This window comes from Orycteropus afer, unplaced genomic scaffold, assembly GCF_000298275.1.
Source record: "Orycteropus afer afer isolate SDZICR_OR568_19922 unplaced genomic scaffold, OryAfe1.0 scaffold00176, whole genome shotgun sequence".
Classification (NCBI taxonomy): domain Eukaryota; kingdom Metazoa; phylum Chordata; class Mammalia; order Tubulidentata; family Orycteropodidae; genus Orycteropus; species Orycteropus afer.
The window spans coordinates 194,854-214,656 of NW_006921763.1; the positions used below are offsets into that span (position 1 = coordinate 194,854).

The window sequence follows — 19,803 nt, forward strand, 5'->3', positions numbered from 1 at the left end:
TTTTTTTTTTGAGCTTATTTTGAGAATCTTTTTCTGGTTTGTTTTCTAGGTGGTGGGGTCAAGTGTTTTAATTTGTTGTTCTTTGTTGGGGGTTTTCTATTGGAAGGACTCCTTTAGCATTTCTTGTAGGATTGGTCTGGTTTTCACAAATTCCCTTTATTTCTGTTTGCCTGGGAATGTCTTGATTTCACTCTCATATTTGAGGGACTGTTTGGCTGGATATATAATTTTTAGTTAGAAATTCTTTTCCTTCAAGGTTTTGTATATATCATCCCATTGCCTTCTTGCCTGCATAGTTTCTGCTGAGAAATCAGAGCTTAGTCTTATTGGTTGCCTGTAGTAGGTTTACGTTCATTTTTCCTGAGCTTCTCCCAAGATTCTTTCTTTATCTTTGATTTTGGGAAGTTTGATTATGATACATCTTGATGACTTTCTCTCGGAGTCTATCCTGTATGGGATTTGTTGAGCTTCTTGGATGGATATCTTTTCTTCTTTCTTGATATGGGGGAAATTTTCTGTTAGCAAGTCTTTGACAGTTTTCTCAGTGGGATTTTTTTGTTTTTTGTTTTTTCTTGTCTCCACTTGTTCTGGGATTGCAATCAGGTGTATGTTATTTCTTTTCATGTAATCCCACATAACTCTTAGGTTTCCTTCATTTTTCTTACATCTTTGTCCTGGTTTTTCCTTATACAAACTGGTGTCGAGGAACTTGCCTTCTAGCTGGTAAATGTATTCTTCAGCCAGTTCTTCTCTTCTCTTTTGTCCTTTCAATGTGTTATCTGTCTCCGTAATTTTAGTGTTCATCTTCTGGATTTCTAACTTCTGTTTTTGTATGATTTCTAATTGCTTGTTTATTTTGTTCTTGAATGATTTTCCTGAATTCTTCAAAGGTATTGTCTGTGTTCATCTTGCTTCTATTCATGGTTTCCTTGAGCTCTTGGGGGGATATATGTGTGGGTATGCATTTTGAAGTTATTGTCTTTATTTGTTCATTATGTATTGATTTGTTTCACCCTGGTTTTATGTTGTACTTTGTTTTAATGTATCTGGAAGCATGAAACAGGTCTACTTCTTTGGTTGTTAAGTCAGCTGTGCTGGGTCGCTCTCCAGCTTTCTCTGTGTTGGTGGAATCGCTGGTGGCGATATGGGTGCAGGTTCATTGTGAAGAGGATTTGCAGTTGGGACAAGCAGGTGTTTTCCACCCTCTGTCATTGATCCTGTGGTGCAGGAGCTATTGGTGTTACTTGTCTGTTGGGTGAGGTGGTTGGTGTAGTAGCTATGGCTGACTAGTGGAGGGATAATATGTTCCTCCCATTGGACAAAGCAATAAGGAAAAAAGAAAAAAAAAAGGAGAAGAAGGGGAGAGGAAAAGATAGAACAAAAATAGATGAATAGAAGTGGGGTAAAAGGAAAAAGAGATAATAAAAGTGAGCAGGTGAGAGGGATGAAGGTTTGGCAAAAATGAAAGAAGATGAGGAGGCAAGGGGCAAATGACCAGATACAAAGTAAGAAAAGTTGGGCAAGAGGATAGTGGGAAAATGAAAGGAGGATAAGGTATTGGAGAAGGGATTCCTTCAGTTGTGTGCAGCCAGTGGCTCTGGGAACTGGCTGCTGTGGCAGAATCTGCTCACTCAATGGAGCACACACGCAGGAGAAGGGAGACCGTTGCAAGAAGCAACCCCCAGGGGAGAAAGCCAAAGCCCACATTCTGTGCTTAGTTTGAGATAATTCAGTCAGCGATGTAGGCACGAAGGAGGACAGCTGCAGCCCCTGACTCTGTTTGGAGCAGTCTGCCAATGATGGCATTCAGCCATCATTCAGAGCCCTGCAGTTCAAACCCACCAGCCGCCCCTAAGGATAAAGGACCGCCCTCCTCCACACGGATCCACAAGTCCCAGAATCCCAAGCCATAGTTCCACTACATGCTAAAAAGGATTGCTAAGAGTTGGACTCAAGTTCTGTTTCTTTAGAGTTTCTGTTCCCTTTCCCCAACTCCTTCCAGAATCCATAGCAGCTTAAGCTAAGGAAGTCCTGCTCCATTTCCCAGTAAAGTCTTTGCCCCCTCTCATGGCTTTAGCTCCCTTTGAAATACTCCCAGTGTGGCTATTCTGTGTTTTTTAACACCTGTAGGTTCCGTGAAGCTTTTAATTTTATTTTCCCCCTTTCTTCTTCTACCTTCTTTGTATTTCTAATGACTTCTCTTCTGCTCCACTGGCTGGGCGGGTATTTTCTTTTTTCCCCAGTTACTTAACCTGCTCTCTTTCACTGTCTTCACAGGATCTAATACTTTATCTTCTCATTAGCTGCTCAGAATTCCAATATCATTATTTGTATCCGTTTTACTGAGTTTCTCAAAATCTCTGTTGGATTTATTTATTTAGAGGGATCTGGTACACAGTCTGTTAGTAGGATGCCATCCTAACTCTCCTAAATTAGCTTTGTTTTATGACAACTTTACATAATTTTAGTGTTCTTTGAGATAATTGGGGATACCTCAGATATTTTCACACTTGGGTTTGTAACTCCAGGAAATAGGAACATGGCTTTAGTGAATGATGGCAAAGTCATCATCTTAGCTCTTCTGCATTTAGCTGTATATACTATGTATGTACAGCTTAGTGGGTCATGTACTATGAGATTCATAAAATACTTGAATTAGTAGCTTCAGAATGGGGAGGAGTGATTGATTGCACCCTATTGTTCCTTTAACCTCACTTAGAAGGCTGATTTGGTAGCCAGGAAAAAGGGTTAGAGGCAGGCTCTGCTTCATACAGGCTGTGTAACCTCGTGTATAAAAGTTAGCTACTCTTTTCCTCTGCATCTCTAAAATGAGGATAAGAAAAGTTCCTTCCTTCTCATATAGGGTAATTATGAAAAGTAAATATGCTAATGCCCTAGAACAGAGCTAGCAGCAAACCAACACTCGAAATATGTTGGTTATTAATAAATTTTTAGGAAGTGGGAGTAAAGTGAGGAAAGTACTTTAAAAGATTCTTTAATGATTGCTTTATATTGAAATTGTATATAAGACAGCTAAAAGATCACAGGAATCAGGAAGAAAGACACATTTACATTTTTTTAATATTCCCTTTCATTTATATTGAGGAACCTGATGGTGCAGTAGTTAGGTGCTCAGCTGCTAATTGAAAGGTCAGTAGTTCAAACCCACCAGGCACTACATGGGAGAAGGATGTGGCATTCTCCTTATATATAGATTTACAGCCATGGAAACCCTGTAGAGCAGTTCTGCTCTATCCTAAAGTACCACCATGAGTCGGAATCAACTTTATGGGAATGGGTTTGGGTTTTTGTTTGTTTGTTTGTTTGTTTGTTTTATCATTTACATTGTGATATAGCTTTAGATTGTTTAAGAAAATAACATCAACTCCTACAGTACAGTGTTTCTCACCTTTTTAAGATCATCTTTCTAATGAGAAAAAAATTAGTTTTAATTTAATTAAGTTTAAATAAATTAATTGAATTTAATTCCTCCCTGTTGAGGAAAAATTAAATAGTAAGGAGTCAGATTTTGTCAGATAAGATAGAGCTTTGGAGGGCCACAAACTATTGTAATGGCTAAGAATTCTGTGTCTGTCAAGAATCATTTTTCTCACCTTTGAGGTCTATATCACTGCCATCGAGAGTGCATGCTATAGTAATAGTCTAGCAAAGATTAAATTTCATTATTTAAACAAAAAGTTTTTATAATCACATTTATTAAAACTGATGCTGTATGGTTACTTTACAAAGTAATTTGCTCATTTGTAATTAAGGTCTGTCTCTTCCTAACAGATGAGAAGAGATTTACAGCATTGGGACAGTGCTTTACAATTAGCAAAGCGTTTGGCCCCAGATCAAATCCCATTTATATCAAAAGAATATGCTGTTCAGCTTGAATTCACGTAAGTCCTCATTTGTTTCAGTCAGCTAGGTGCTGCATATCATGAGTTCTAAACTGCTGTTAATTATAAGGTCCTTTGTTGATTTAATAACTGCATATCAGGAAAAAGAAACAAACAAACAAAAAGCTATATTAAATATACATCAAAAAAGTTTTTTTTTTTAATTAATGTTACCGTACCTTTACATCTATCAATTTTATTTTCATATCAAAATTTAAGTTTGGCCTAAGCGTTTTCTACATTTAGAGTCTAAATATTGTTCTGAATCACATTTGGCCATCAGCAATTATATACAGCATTGGGGTAATACACTGCTTTTCATAACCTATGCTCATAAACTTGACCTCTATTAACACTTTGAGGATTTGCCGTATAATTTCAACACATAGTAGAAAATATCGAGGTTTGGTGTACATCTTCTATTTGCTTACAAGTGTAGTTTGTTTGGTTTTTTTCCTTTTTAGAACTAAATTGCCGATGTATAGAAATTAGACAGTTAGATTAGAAGTCAAACCAGAATCTGTTCACAGAATGATATCTGCTACTTGAGTAATGATCCTTTATGATAGTGTATGAATAGGCTTCACAAATCTCCCCTACCTTTGGAAGTTCCATAATCTAGTCTGAGAGATTTAGAATTTTCTAGTATGCTTAACTGGTATGACAGACTATCAATTTTTCTTTCAGTGCTACATGACAATATAATTTTAAAGACATTTGGGGGACCCAGTTTTAACTTGCTGCCATGGTGCTACCAACACAAATATGTGCAGAGACAATAAGTGAATAATTTCCTTGATAATAACATACATGTGTACATGCAATTAAACTATATATTAAGACCTCTCCTGTCTGACAACTGGAGAATTTCTCCTGACGTTTATTATAAGATACATTCCAATTTCAAAAATATTAAAATGCAGGGAAAAAATTGGTCTTTGAACACAGATAACACATTTTTAACATTTGAGTTTTTTAAAAGTGTACTTTCATGTAAACCTACTTTATTTTCATGAGACTTGAATTTATTGGAAATATTGATACCCAAATTCTACTTGTAGAAATTATTCTGTCACATTCTATCCAAATATTCTTTAATTTCTAACCAGGATACTTCATTTAAATTTGTCCATCCTACATATAAAAACTGTATGGAGATTTTATTTCTTTGTAGTAGACCTTGATTTAAACTTGCCACATTTTTGCCCCTTACATAGTAAACTCATATATTAAAAAGGGCACATTGGAATCTTAGTGCATAACACAAGTGAAAGGCTCCAGTGCCTTGTCCCTCATCTCCATCCTGAGGGTGACTGGATCTTAGAGATAAAACGATGTTGAAAAGAAAAGAGTCACTACATCGGTAGATAACCCACCACATCCCTTCACCGCACCAGTACCCCAGTACACTCGTAGTCCATCCTGAAGATGTTGATTTTCACTTCTTTCTAGGGAATTAAAGCTTTTGTCTATCATTCATCTGTCAGTTTGATGTACTGTGATGGCATGTGTGTTGCTGTGTGGCTGGAAGGTGTGCCACCGGTCCTTCACATACCAGCAGGGTCAACTATGGTAGACAGGGTTTAGCAGAACTTCCAGAGTAAGACAGACTGGGAAGAAGGATGGGGCTCTCCATATTTGAAAAATAAATGTTCACAGAAAAACTTATGAATAGTGCAGTGAAACACTGTCTGATATATAAGGATCGGGCAGTGTTTCTTTCTGTTGTACATAGGGTGGTTGTGAGTCGGAGTCAACTCGATGGCACCTAACAACAACAAAGCTTTTGTAACAAACTCTGAAACTTTGTCTCAATGTAGTCATATGAGCTGAGGCCAACTGAGAGCCCTAGGCTTTATTGTTTCTAGCCTTTCTGCTCAATATTGACCATGAAGCCACCAGTTACAAAGCTTTTCTACTGTTCTGTGTGCGGATTCCTGGACCCTGATCGAGACACACATCCTGCCCCCAACAATTAGAGTTTCCCTTGTTATAATGGTAACCAACTTAGGTATATTGTTATGTGCTGTTGAGTTGGACCCAACTCATAGCGACCCCTCCTTGGGTTTCTGAGGCAGTATCACTATGGAAGTAGGTATATATCATCAAATATCCCACCAGCCACCAGCTGTTGATTTTGGCCCAAAACACCCTAGGCCTATGCTCAGTTCCAACAATCTACTTCATTATGCCCCAAGACCTTGATTCGGTCAAAGCAGGATCAATCAACTAAATCTGGGAAGGATTTAGCTCTCTAGCTAGTGATTAGGCTAATGAGCTGGATCCATAGAGAATCCAAAATAAAATAATAATGAAACAAATGTGCCAAAATGGCATAAAAATAAAGTGAGAGTTCCAGAATCATAATTTAGCATCTCCTAATTAAGCTTTCCAAAGGAAACCCTCAGACTTCTGAAGGACGAGCTGTCTTCCCTGTTAACAGGAGACATCCCTAACTGGATTAATGAAATTGAGGTCAAAAATTAGAAATTTCCATTCAGAAACGTTGTCTGTGTAGCCCTACGCTCAAGCTCACTGCCATCAAGTTGTTTCTGACTCGTAGCGACCCCTCCTTGGGTTTCCGAGGCAGTATCTCTACGGAAGTAGATTGCCCAATCTTCCTTCTGAGGGTCACCAAAACAAAATTCTCAATCAGAAGCACTGCTTCTCTTCGGATACAAACTTTATATATCAACAGATGAAGAAATGTAGGCTTAGACAGTTCCGATAGCTTGCCTAAGCTGGTAAATAGTGGAGCCAAAATAAATCTCAGATATTGCCCTTTCTAGGGAGATGGTTTCTCAGAGAAAGTAGTATCTCATAAAAAGACCTTAGGTAAATCATTGACCCAGTCTGTCCCAAATATTGAAAATAAACTGAGATAATGAGTATGTGTTCTAGATATGCAGAACCTTGTCAACATTAGTCATAGCAGTAGTATTAGTATTAATATTTTGTATACTTTTTATCAGAGTAAGAGCCAGACCCCTCAGTACTGTTCTCATCTAGTATATTCCTGCATTTCCACCCTTTAATAAATCAACAGCAACCCAGGTTCTCTAGATACCTGTTTTACTTATAAATGTTGAACCTTTGGAAAAGCTATTTGTTTTTATGGTCATGAGTATCATTTAGTGCCCCAAAGAAAAATAACCAAAAGTGGACCATAATCTGCCTTAATTTGTTTTAAGTAGCAGAATAGTAATGGACTGGACTTTGAAAGAAAATACTTGCATGTGTCTGGCGTATCACATCTTTTGTGAGCTTAAGCAACTCTATAACAAAGATTATCTTAGATGTTGTATATGTAAATAAAATATTTAAATATGTATTAAAACTCACTCTGATTTTTCTTGCAGGGGTGATTATGTAAATGCTTTGGCTCATTATGAGAAAGGAATAACAGGTGATAATAAGGTAACTTTGAATAAAGATAAGGTGTACATAATTATCTTTGGGTTTGCATCATTTTCATTTAAAAAATCATAATCTTATTTGCATTGTATTTACTTGATATTTAGCAGCAGATGAGCCTTTTATCAGTTTATTAGCAATTTTAAACTCTTAAAACTGAAGAGGACAATATTTTTATCAGTTTGAAAAAGATGTGTTTTCCATTGCATTCTAAGTATGAGCTTCTTACTAAGATGGGATTTTTATCCCTTCCCACTTCTAGGCCAGCTATGATTTTTGTAAGGCTTTTCCTTTTAACCTTTTAAATAATTTTGGTGACCACTTGGAAAGCTATTCCCAGTGCATAAGAACAGTGCCTTCTGCCATGTCATCTGTCATATTATGTTCTTTTAAGATGAACCTAGAAATTGTATACTTTACCCATTGTGTTCTCCTATCTCCCATCCCAAAATTTTAGCTCAATAAGCTAAATGATATGGCTTTGGTGATAAAAATGATGCCAGAGACCTCATGGTAAAATTTTGCACAACCAACAACTTATTCACTTCAAATAACTTTTTTAAACAACATAAAACGGCAACTATATACATGGACCTCAGCAGATGGAATACACAGGAAACTAATTGACTACATCTTGGAAAGAGATGATGAAGAAGCTTAGTATCATAAGTCAGAACAAGACTAGGGCCTAACTGTAGAACAGACTATCGATTGCTCATATGCAAGTTCAAGTTGAAGCTGAAGAAAATTAGAACAAGGCCATGAGAACCAAAGTATGATCTGGAATTTGTCCCACCTGAATTTACAGACCATCTGAAGAATAGATTTGATGCCCTGAACACCAGTGACCAAAGACCAAACACGTTATGGAGTAACGTCAAAGATGTATACATGAAGAAAGCAGCAAGTCATTCAAAAGAAAGGAAAGGAAGGGAAGACCAAAATGGATATCAGAAGAGACTCTGAAACTTGCTCTTGAATGGAGAGTAGCTAAAGTGAATGGAAGAAAGGAAATAAAAGAGCTAAACAGAAGATTTGAAAGGGCAGTTTGAGGGGACAAAGTAAAATATTGTAATGTGCAAACACCGGAGTTGGAAAATCAAAGGAAGAACACACCGTTCAGCATTTCTCAAGCTGAAAGTACTGAAGGAGAAATTCAAGCCTCGATTACAGTGTTGAAAGGACTCTATTGGCAAAATATTGAACACCAAGAAGCATCATAAGAAGATGGAAGGAATACACAGAATCACTGTATCAAAAAGAATTGGTTGTTGTTCAACCATTTCAGGACACGGTGAATCATCAAGAGCCAATGGTATTGAAAGAAGAAGTCCAAACTGTGCTGAAGAAATTGGCAAAAAGCAAGTCGCCAGAAATTGACAGAATGAATACCCCTTTCAACAAATGGATGTAGTGCTGAAGGCACTCACTCATTTATGCCAAGAAATTTGGAAGACCTGGCCATCCAACTGGAAGAGATTCTTGTTTGTGCCAATTCCAAAGAAAGGTGATCCAACAGAATGTGGAAAGTATCAAACAGTATCTTTAACAAAACACCTAAGTAAAATTTTGCTGAAAATAATGCAAAGACAATTGCAGCAGTACACTGATGGGAAACAGCCAGAGATTGAAGCTGTATCCAGAAGAGGACATAGAACATCATTGCTGATGTCAATTGGATCTTGGGTGAAAGCAAAGAATAGCAGAAAGATGTTTTCCTGTGTTTTATTGACTATGCAGAGGCATTTGACTGTATGGATCTGCAAAAACGGCAAGGAGGCCACATGTTCCGACCTCCTCTAACCTTACAAGAGGAAGACAGGATTACCAGCAGTAACCCAAGGCCTATTCCTACAAGGCCAGACATGCTGCCTCCCTCCAGCCCTTGCACCAACTGTTCCTCCCAAAGCACCCACCACCTCTCTCCTGGGTTTGATAATTTGCTGCAGTGGCCACACAGAGCTCACAGATTATGGGGTTTATTAGGGAAGCACCACAGGCTACAATTCAGGTTCAGGAAAAATGCTCAGTCTCTCTCCCAGCCCACCATCCCTCAGCCAACAGTCTCTCAGAGTCTCTCTCCCAGCAGTGTGTGTCCCTCAGTGTCTCACTCAGTGATGCATGTCTCTTGCATCTCTTTCCCAGCAGCGCGTGTCTCTTTCAGCAGCACGTCTTCCTCAACCAGCAGTCAGAGAGAGTTCTGCCTCTAGGAGGCCTCCTTTTGAGCCCGGCAGGGTGGTCAAACTAGCCAATCATAGCATCAAAACTCTAAGCACCTGAGAGAGAGTGGGCACCTCTCAGAACATTGTTTTGTTCCACTCCCAACAGAAATACTCCAGGTGGACACCTTCAGCAATCAGGAGCTCCTCAGTTGCTCATAGAAAATCCCACCTTGGAGTTTACAAGGACTTATGGGTAGAAAAGCCACACTAAATAATTTACTACACCACAGGATCATAACAAATTATGGATAGCATTGTGAAGAATGAAAATTCCAAAACATTTCATTGTGCTCATGAAGAACTTGTACATAAACCAAAAGGCAGTCCTTCAAACAGAACAAGGGGATAGTGTGTGGTTTAAAATCAGGAAAGGTGTGTGTCATGGTTGTATCCTTTCACCGTAGTTATTCCATCTGTATACTGAGAAAATAATCCAAAAAGGTGAACTACACAAGGAAGAACACAGTATCAGTATTGGAGGAAGACTCGTTAACAACCTGCAGTATGCAGATGACACACAGCCTTGCTTGCTGAAAATGAAGAAGACTTAAAACACTTACTGAAGAAGATCAAAAACTACAGCCTTCAGTGTGTTTTTATTTATGTACTGGCCAATTGTATTTATTCACATGAATTGCCTAAACATATCTTTTGGGCAAAGATATGTTTTTTACATTTCTCTTCAGTTTTTTTACATTTTCTTTGGGTACATCTGTTGTAATTCATTCTTTATGTGTGCTATTGAGTACATTAACCATTAGACATTTTAAGTTTAATGATTAGACATATTAATTTAATGGTTTAAATTATTTTAAATTTAATTACTTGAAACCTCAAAATTAAATTGAAAATTAAAAATTACAGTAACCATGTTTAAGGGCTCAGTAGCACATGTAGTTATGGCTACTATGTTGGACAGAGCAGATACAGAATATTTCCATTATCACAGAAATCTCTACTGGACACGCTACTTTAGATAAAATGTAATCTGAAACTATTTTACTAGTTGTTGTTGTAGTTTGGTGGCATTGAGCCGATTCCAACTCATAATGACTCTTTGTACAATGAACGAAACACTGCCTGGTCCTACACCATCCTCACAATCGTTGCGATATTTGAACCCATTGTTGTGATGTTTGAGCTCATTGTTGTGATGTTTGAGCCCATTGTTGCAGCTACTATATCAGTCTGTCTCATTGAGGGTTGTCTTCTTTTTTGCTTTTTTTACTAGTATGAATTAGTTACTTGATAAGTCCTCCAGTTATCAATATTATCTTTAATGAACTACATAATTTTAAAAAACTAAGATTTTTTTTTTTAATGTTTAATTACGCCTACCACAGAACTCTTCAATTTGATTAGTGGTTTTTCCTTTAATAATTTTATAGTATATATGCTATAGAAGTTATTTTATTATTATATTTTAAAGACTCGATGTTATTTCAAAATCTTGAGACTTGCCAGAAAAGATCAATGAGAGTAAACCGTATCCTGTGGTTTAAATTTAAATGGGTTGTTAAATTTAAATGCACTTCAAGCTCTGATTTGTTGAATTTGCCTTAAAATTACAGGAACACGATGAAGTGTGTCTGGCTGGAGTAGCCCAGATGTCAATTAGAATGGGAGATATACGGCGAGGGGTTAACCAGGCCCTTAGGCATCCCAGCAGGGTGCTGAAGAGAGACTGTGGAGCCATACTGGAGAATATGAAGGTATTCTTTTCTCTGCATAAATATTCATGTGGCCTTATACATAATAAATTTAGTATTTTAATAATCTTATGTTATCTCAGCAATTTTCAGAAGCAGCCCAGCTGTATGAAAAAGGTCTCTATTATGACAAAGCGGCATCTGTTTATATCCGCTGTAAGAATTGGTAAGAATTTGCTAACCTTTGTTTCTAAGAAGGTTTGGAAGTAAATATGTCTCTCTTTTTTACTTGGCTGCTCTTCCTACCTATTCATTCTATTCCCCTTATCTGGGTCTTCTTTCTTCCTTTTTTTCTTCATACATGAGTTCATATTAATAGCTTTTTTCCAAAAAGTAGCATGCTTATCTGGTTTCATATGGGAGAATCCCTGCTGAGGTAAATTACTAGGGAGGCAAAAAAAAAGGCGCTGTTGTCCCCAAATTGTTAATGAACTAACCTTTCTTTTCCCACCCCTGAGTCCCACCCCTGGGTTTGGTGAGAAAGCAATTAAATCTGCTTGTATCTACAGGAGCCAAGATCAGGGTAACTGTTTTTGAATCATAAAAATTCACCCTTGGCTGTAGAATGCTGCTTTTGGAATGAATGTACTGTTGATGCTATTCCTCTGAACCTGTCTTTTTAGGGCAAAAGTTGGTGAGCTTCTGCCCCATGTTTCTTCTCCTAAGATTCACTTGCAGTATGCCAAAGCCAAGGAAGCAGATGGAAGGTTCGTATAATTTCATAAATTTGTACAAATTTAAAGTAATATAAGCTCCTAAAAATAGCCATTGATGTTTGCAGCCTTCTAAGAAAGGCAGAAGGAGCCTTGCCGGCACAGTGGTTAAGTGCTTGGCTGCTGACCGAAAGGTTGGTGGTTTGCATTCACCCAGCCGTTTCACAGAAGAAAACCTGAGGATCTGCTGCCATGAAGATTACAACCTAGGAGACCCCATGAGACAATTCTACTTTGCACCTTGGGTCTCTGAGTCAGAATCAACTCAACGACAGCCAACAAGGACAAGAAAAGCAAAGCAGAGAAAGACAGAAAGTATCTTTCTCCCTTCCCCAACCTGACATACCAGACTATAAAATTTTCCTGTACTCAGTCCCTCTCTTATGTATTTAAATATAGACCACTTTCTCTTTTTATTTGAGAGTTAAATACTAGAAGTTGAAATTTTTATATAATTTGGCATACAAATGGAGTGATGGCTTTATTAGGAGGGTAACTTAGGGCTGCAGATGGAAGGGAAGGGAAGAGATGCGGGTCCACACATGGCTGCACAGTGTGAGCCACAGAGCAGTATCGGCATAGCCGTAGATAATCTCCCAAATATACAGAGATCTCCCACAAATGAATACAAGAAAGTCAAAAACTCTAATTGGAAAATTGACCAAGGACAAGATGGCAAGTCCCAGACAAGGAAATATACTACCAAATAAACATAGAAAAGTTCTGCCTTACTAAAAGCCATTAGATTCAAACACCATTATATCATTTTAAACAATCATATTGGAAAGATTTATTTGTGTCAAAATGCACTTGTTATACATGACTAGTAGAGTGTAAATTTCTATAGCTTTTGGAAGTAATTTGTTAATGTGTTTTAGAGATTTTTAAAGGTTAATACCCTCCCACTTTTAGGAAAGTAACTTTAGGAAATAGAGCTCTACACTAATAAACTCACTGCCATTGAGTCCGTTCCCACTGATGGCAGCCCACGTTGAGTTTTCAAGGCTGTGAATCTTTACAAAAGTAGATTGCCTCATCATCCTCCCACAGAGCAGCTGGTGGGTTTGAACCACCAATCTTCTGGTTAGCAGCCAACTGCCTCACCCACTGCACCACCGGATGTTGGAATGGAAGGCGCTGGTGAGACTGAAGCGAGGTCTTGAGCTCCACCTAGAGGATTTTATATGTCACTGTTGAGCTAAAGCTGTAATTGTGAAAAATTCCAGGCTTTCTACGTTTTCTACAATAAGCCTATGTTACATTTCAGAATCTTCTTACTCATAAAAATTATAGTAAAATGTAAACACATATGTTGATATGCTTCCTATGAGAAAACAAATTCAATATTGGTATTTTACTGTTGGTTTATCAAACCCCTAAAAACTATGATTTTTAGTAGAAAGATTTCTGGTACTTTTTGTGATGAAGGAAAAAAATCAAGAAAAGTAAGCAACTACCATCAATAAAATGGATAAGTATTCCAAACGTTTATTGATACCCCCCTCAAATATGACAGGGTTAAGAAGAAAGTTTGTCTAAACTAAGTATTTCTTGCAGATACAAAGAAGCTGTTGTGGCTTATGAGAATGCAAAACAGTGGAACAGTGTAATCCGTATCTATCTGGACCACCTCAACAATCCTGAAAAAGCTGTCAGCATTGTCAGAGAGACTCAGTCACTGGATGGAGCCAAGATGGTAGCCAGGTAACAGAATGCATTCATAGTTTTAAACTTTTAAAAATTAGCCCTAGAAGAAAACTTCACCTTCCCCTTATCAAAGAAAGAAATTCAAAAGGAATATTGATTCTTTTTTCTGTTTTCACTGCATCTAGATGTTTAAATTCAAAGGTTGTTGTGGACACCATAGGAAATTACGTTTTTCAAGCATAAGCATATAATGTAGAACTGTAGTTTCTCTAATAAACGTTTGTGTTAAAATGGTTTTTCGTAATTGAATAATATTTAATTTTATAAATCGCAGTTTTAAATAGTAGTCAAGCTGATTGAAGTACTTTGTTTCAGGTTTTTTCTACAGTTAGGTGACTATGGGTCTGCCATCCAGTTTCTTGTCATGTCCAAATGTAACAATGAAGCGTTCACACTGGCTCAGCAGCACAACAAAATGGAAATATATGCAGACATTATTGGTAAATACCATTGTCTTCCCTAATTTCTCTTAAAAGATTTTTATTGTAAAAGCTCTTTGACTCTTAGGATCTAATTACCAGACTGATGTATACACAAGCACTCACATCCATAACATTTATCACACACACACCCCTATGTATGTGTATATAGATACACACATAAATGTTACTTGCTGGATTTCAAGGTCCTACTATCATCTCAGGAGTTCCTCAGTGTGTAAATTGTTAACTTGGCTGCTAACTGAAAGGTTGGGGGTTCAGATCCACCCAGAGGGACCACAGAAGAACAGGTGATCTACTTTCTGGCAAATCAGCTATTGAAAACCCTATTGAGTACAGCACTACTCTGACACACATGAGATTGTCATGAGTCAGAATTGACTTGATGGCAGCTGGTTAGTAGTTAGGTGGAGCTCTGGTAGCATAGTGCCTAAGGCATTTGTCTGCTAACCAGAAGGCTGGATGTTCAAACCCACCAGCCACTCTTCGGAAAGAAGACTGGGCAGTCTACTTCCGTAGTGATAGCACCTCAGAAACTAAGGTAGGATGGTATTATAAGAAAGAAGTTTTCGAGAGATTAAGACATTTTGGGAGAATACCAAGACAAGACACATTACAGGGTAATTTTTAAACATATAAATGTATTCATAAATTTTAAAAATAAAGGTACAGATTAATAATACATAATTACATTGATGAAAAGTGATATACATAAGTTGTGTTTTTAAATATTTTGAGGTTGAGAAGAGAATTTTATATTCTGAGAATACCTGCCTATAGGTTTTCTTCCCCTGCTTGTGTTCTCAGAAACTACTGAAATGATTTTCAAATTCTCATCTTATGGGCCACGCATAACATTATTTGTGGTGTTGTTTTGCTTTATTTGTGTATTTCACAGTATGACAATGGGGATTTCTAGGATTCATGAGAAAATTTTGGTTTCAATCTTCATGGGAAGAAATGGGGAAAAGTATCTTCTAAAATCTTGGGGAGTCATTAAGATAATTGGACAAAATAAAAAACTAAAGAAAAAAGGAAATACAGATAAAAGTGATATTAGAATTGTCAGTGTTTAACTTGACAGATAACATTTCCTTCCTAACATTACACATCTTTGCACTAAAGCATTTGAGTTTTTCTAAGTTCTGAAAAAAAACCCACAGTTTTCTCTGCTTTTTTGTTTTGTTTTGTTTTGTTTTTTTAATAAATAAACTCCATAGTTATCTTGGACTGTAGGTACAGAGCTATTGGTACAAAACCTCAGTATCCCGCTGGGCCTTCAACATATGTGTTGTTGTTGTTAGGTGCTGCAGAGTCGGCTCCAACTCCTAGCAACCCCATGTACAACAGAATGAAACACAGCCCGGTCCTGTGCCAGCCTCACAATCCTTGCCATAACTGAGCCCATCACTGCAGCCACTGTGTCAGTCCATCTCGTTGAGGGCCTTCCACTTTTTGCATTGACCCTCCACTTTACCAAGCATGATATCCTTCGCCAGGGCATGGTCCCTTCTGACAACATGACCAAAGTAGATGAGACAAAGTCTGGCCATTCTTGCTTCCAAGGAACATTCTGGCTGTACTTCTTCCAGGACAAATTTGTTAGTTCTTCTGAACTTATGGGTAGATGTTAACAATTAATTGCAACTCCAGAAGCTTTAGAGTCCTTCCTCTATGTTTAATATGCTTAAGCCCCAAACCAAGAAATTTAAAGACAATAATATCTATAAATAGCATCTGTTGGCCAACTGGATAGCAGTCATTTTCCTCGTTTGACAAATACATATAGATCAATGTTTAACCTACTCCCTGGGTAGCACAAACAGTTAAGCGTTTGACTGCTATCTGAAAGACTGACAGGTCGAACAAGCCCAGAGGCATCTGGGAAGACAGGCCGGGGATCTGCTTCTGAAAGGTCATAGGCTTGAAAACCTACACGTGGAGTCAGAATCAACTCGATGGCAACTCCAACAACGTTACCGTGTAAACCACCCCCGCTGCTTAGGGAAGGAGAGTGGATCACATCTATTGCAGTTGACTTGGCTTTTGTTCTTCTGTAACCCTGGGCAAAGCATGGTTGAGGTTGTAGTCATAGTTGTTGCTGCCGTTTTAGGAAGTGAGTTTGAGACCCTTAAAGAATGGGAACAGTCACTCAGGGTAATGGCAGATCATAACCTAGATTCTCACAAAAGCCTCATAATTTCCTCTTCTGATTCCTTTTTAGAATGAGAAGAAGGTGGCATTGAGTTGGTATTTGGGATAATTATGATGAATGTATTTTATGATGAAAACAGACAATGATAATAACTTTGACATTGGCAGTTTTAAATGTTTTAATCGCTATTTTTAGATTACCTGATTTTAGATCTTATTTTTAGGTTAGCAATAAAAAGTTTCACTGAAAGATAATTTACTCTATGAACTTCTGTTGTAGGTTCTGAAGAAACTACTAATGAAGACTATCAGAGCATTGCCTTATACTTTGAAGGAGAAAAAAGACATTTTCAGGCTGGAAAGTTCTTCTTGCTGTGTGGCCAATATTCACGAGTTAGTATTTGCCAAGAAAACACACACTGGACTCCAGAGGAATGGTTTGGGAGATAGTAAAAAATACCCTCTCTCCCAGACCTCCAGACTGGAACTCTCACAGTCAGCTTTGGCTTTCCCTCTCCCTGCCACATGCGTCACATTCTCCCTTCATCATCGCTCTTGCATCTGTCCCTTTTCATTCTAACTGCCATCAACCTAATCCAAGCCCAGTCATCTCACTTTAGATTATTGCAATCCTGTGCTATTTACTTTGTTACTAGTTTCTTTCTCTCTTACTCATCCTTCATTTTATTATTCCCCATATAGTATTTGTTTTCATTGCTACAAAGCACCTTCACCTAAGGCAAGGGTTAAGTAGGGAGCTACAAGTAAAGCTTTGGGGTGAAGCTGTGTGTTCCTTATGTGACAGGGTAGGGATGACCGGTTGCACATGTCTGAAGGGGACAGCTGTCACTCACCCCCAGTAGATTGTTGCACTTCTGGAATTTGGGCCCAGTATTGCCAGATCATATGATATTTCAAGAGAAACTAATAAGTATCCTCCAATTTCAAAATGTAAGCTCAGATATTTGTACAGTATCACACTAGGCAAAGAAAATGTGTCTGTGTGAATTCAGGCTTCAGACCAACAGTTGGCTGTTTCTGGCCTCTCAGATAAAGTCGGAGAATTTCTCCATGTGGACTGATCAACCTAACTTCCAGTCTGAAATATAGCTGTTTGCCTTGAAGAGCCTTACTCCCCATCTAGAGTCCTCTGTGTCACAGACCTGCTCATCCTTCAAGTCCTTTGTCTTCCACAACACCGTGGATCATTCCCATACTTAATAATGTTTTCTTCCTCAGAGCACTTATAAAACTAACTGGCATTGTCCATTTGTCTTTCAATCTTTTATAACCTTACATTTCTTCATAAGTGGAGTTTAGAAGAAACTCCACCTGATCATGGGAATTTCTAAACATGATGTTTGGAAATTAGATAGTTAGGACTTTAAAGAATTAGTTCTTTATATTATCATCATAATACATAGCTCTACCCATCAGATTGTACATAAAAAGATGTTCAATATCCTATTTTGGCGAGTAGCTTCTGGGGTCTTCAAAGCTTGTGAGTAGCCATCTAAAATGCAACTGTTAGTCAGTACTCGTATGGAGCAAAAGAGAATGAAGGAAGTCAAAGGCTCAGAGAGGAAACTGGTCCATAGGACTAATAGCCCACATGAGCCATGGCCTTTTCTAACCTAAGACCAGACTAAATGGTATCCAACTACCATTACTGACTGTTCTGACCAGAGACACAATAGAAGGTTCTGGGTAGAATGGGAGAAAAATGTAGAACAAAATTCAAATTCCTTAAAAAAAAAAAAAAAAAAAAAACCCAGACCTAACTAGACCAATGGAGACTGGAAGAACCCTGACAGTGTTGCCCTAAGATAACCATTGAACTTGGAACTGAAGCTATTTCTGGAGGTTACCTTTCAGCCAAATAATAGATTGGCTTATAAAATAATATCACCTGTGGGTAATATAGTCCATTAAACAAGCCACTACATGCGACCAGATGGTCCACATTTACTCAAAAGCAATGATGAGAAGGCAAGGAGGGGAAGGGAACAGAACAAACAATGGAAATAATGAGAATGCTGACACATTGTGAAAATTGTAACCAATGTCACAGAACAACTTGTATAAAACTTTTTAAATGGGAACCTAATTTGCTGTGTAAATTGTCACCTAACACACAATAAAATGTTATTTAAAAAAATTAACACAACAAAAGGGGCCACATCTTACCCTTCCTGGTATCCTCTATAGGTCTAGCACAGTCCCAAGTACATAGAAGCCAGGCGTCGATAAACATTTGTTGAATGAGTAAGTGAATGAAAATAATTAAATCTTCCTATTGAAAGAGGACACATCTTTCATTTGCATTTTATCTGTAATCAGAAGAAGATTCTTCAGCGGGCTAAGTGAATCCTTCCTGTTTTCAAACTATACTTCTCTTTTAAGTATATATATGTTTTAAGTACCCAGCCCTGAGTGAGGCCCTAGTTGAGATGAAGATGTTTCACAAACTACAGGTACTTTATGTGTGTGTGATAGCATCATTCTCCCCAGTGTGGACTCAGTATGAAACTTTTTAATTGCTATACAATTCTCATTCCAGGCACTGAAACACTTCCTGAAATGCCCAAGCTCAGAAGATAATGTGGCAATAGAAATGGCGATTGACACTGTAAGTAAACACTTTAATGACACTTTTAAGAATATCAATTTTTAAAAACTTTTGTGATGAAGTTTCCAAACATACACAAAGGAGAGTGAAGAGTCTAGCAAACTCTCACGTACCCATCTCCCACGTTTCACAGTTACCAGCACGTGGCCATCTTACCTTGTTTATACCCCCACCCTATCTCCCTATTCCCTGGATTGTTGTTGTTGTTGTTGTTAGATGCTGTCGAGTCGTTTCTGACTCATAGTGACCCATGCACAGCAGAACAAAACACTGCCCGATCCCACACCAGCTCCATGATCCCTATATTTAAGCCCATCATTGCAGCCACCATGTCAGTCCATCTCGTTGAAGGCCTCCCCCTCCTTCGTCGACCCTCCACCCTACCAAGCATGACATCCTTCTCCAGGGAATGGTCCCTTCTGACAACATGACCAAAGTAGGTGGGAAGAAGTCTGGCCATTTTCACTTCCAAGGCACATTTTGGGTGCACTTCCTCCAGGACAGATCTATTAGTTCTTTTAGCAGCCCATGGTACTTTCAGCATTCTTTGCCAGCACTGCAACTCAAAAGCATCAACTCTTCTTCGGTCTTCCTTATTCATTGTCCAGCTCTCACATGCATACGAGGTGATTGGAAATATGGTTTGTATCAGGCGCACCTTAGTCCTCAAGGAGACATCCTTGTTCCTCAGCACTTGAAACAGTTCCTTCGCAGTTGACCTTCCCAGTGCTACACGTCATCTAATGTCCTGAGTGCTGCTTCCATTGACATCGAATGTAGAACCAAGCAACGTGAATTCTTTGACAACCTCAAACTTCTCTCCATTTATTGTGATGCTGCTCATTGGTCCAGTTGTGAGGATTTTTGTTTTCTTTATATTGAGACGTAATCCATACTGCAGACTGTATTCTTC

The 19,803-nt window shown here is 38.1% G+C and overlaps 1 protein-coding gene across 1 annotated transcript in view; it reads left to right on the forward strand.

The window, feature by feature from the left end:
- The window catches only part of WDR19 (WD repeat domain 19), a 190,435-nt gene that overhangs the window by 116,671 nt on the left and 53,961 nt on the right, over positions 1-19,803 (forward strand). The window contains exons 20-28 of the mRNA XM_007947169.2: positions 3,793-3,902; positions 7,262-7,319; positions 11,110-11,250; positions 11,331-11,413; positions 11,871-11,954; positions 13,518-13,664; positions 13,983-14,107; positions 16,542-16,654; positions 18,822-18,890. Of these exons, the coding sequence (XP_007945360.2) occupies positions 3,793-3,902; positions 7,262-7,319; positions 11,110-11,250; positions 11,331-11,413; positions 11,871-11,954; positions 13,518-13,664; positions 13,983-14,107; positions 16,542-16,654; positions 18,822-18,890 (930 nt within the window). The remainder of the gene's footprint in view (positions 1-3,792; positions 3,903-7,261; positions 7,320-11,109; positions 11,251-11,330; positions 11,414-11,870; positions 11,955-13,517; positions 13,665-13,982; positions 14,108-16,541; positions 16,655-18,821; positions 18,891-19,803) is intronic.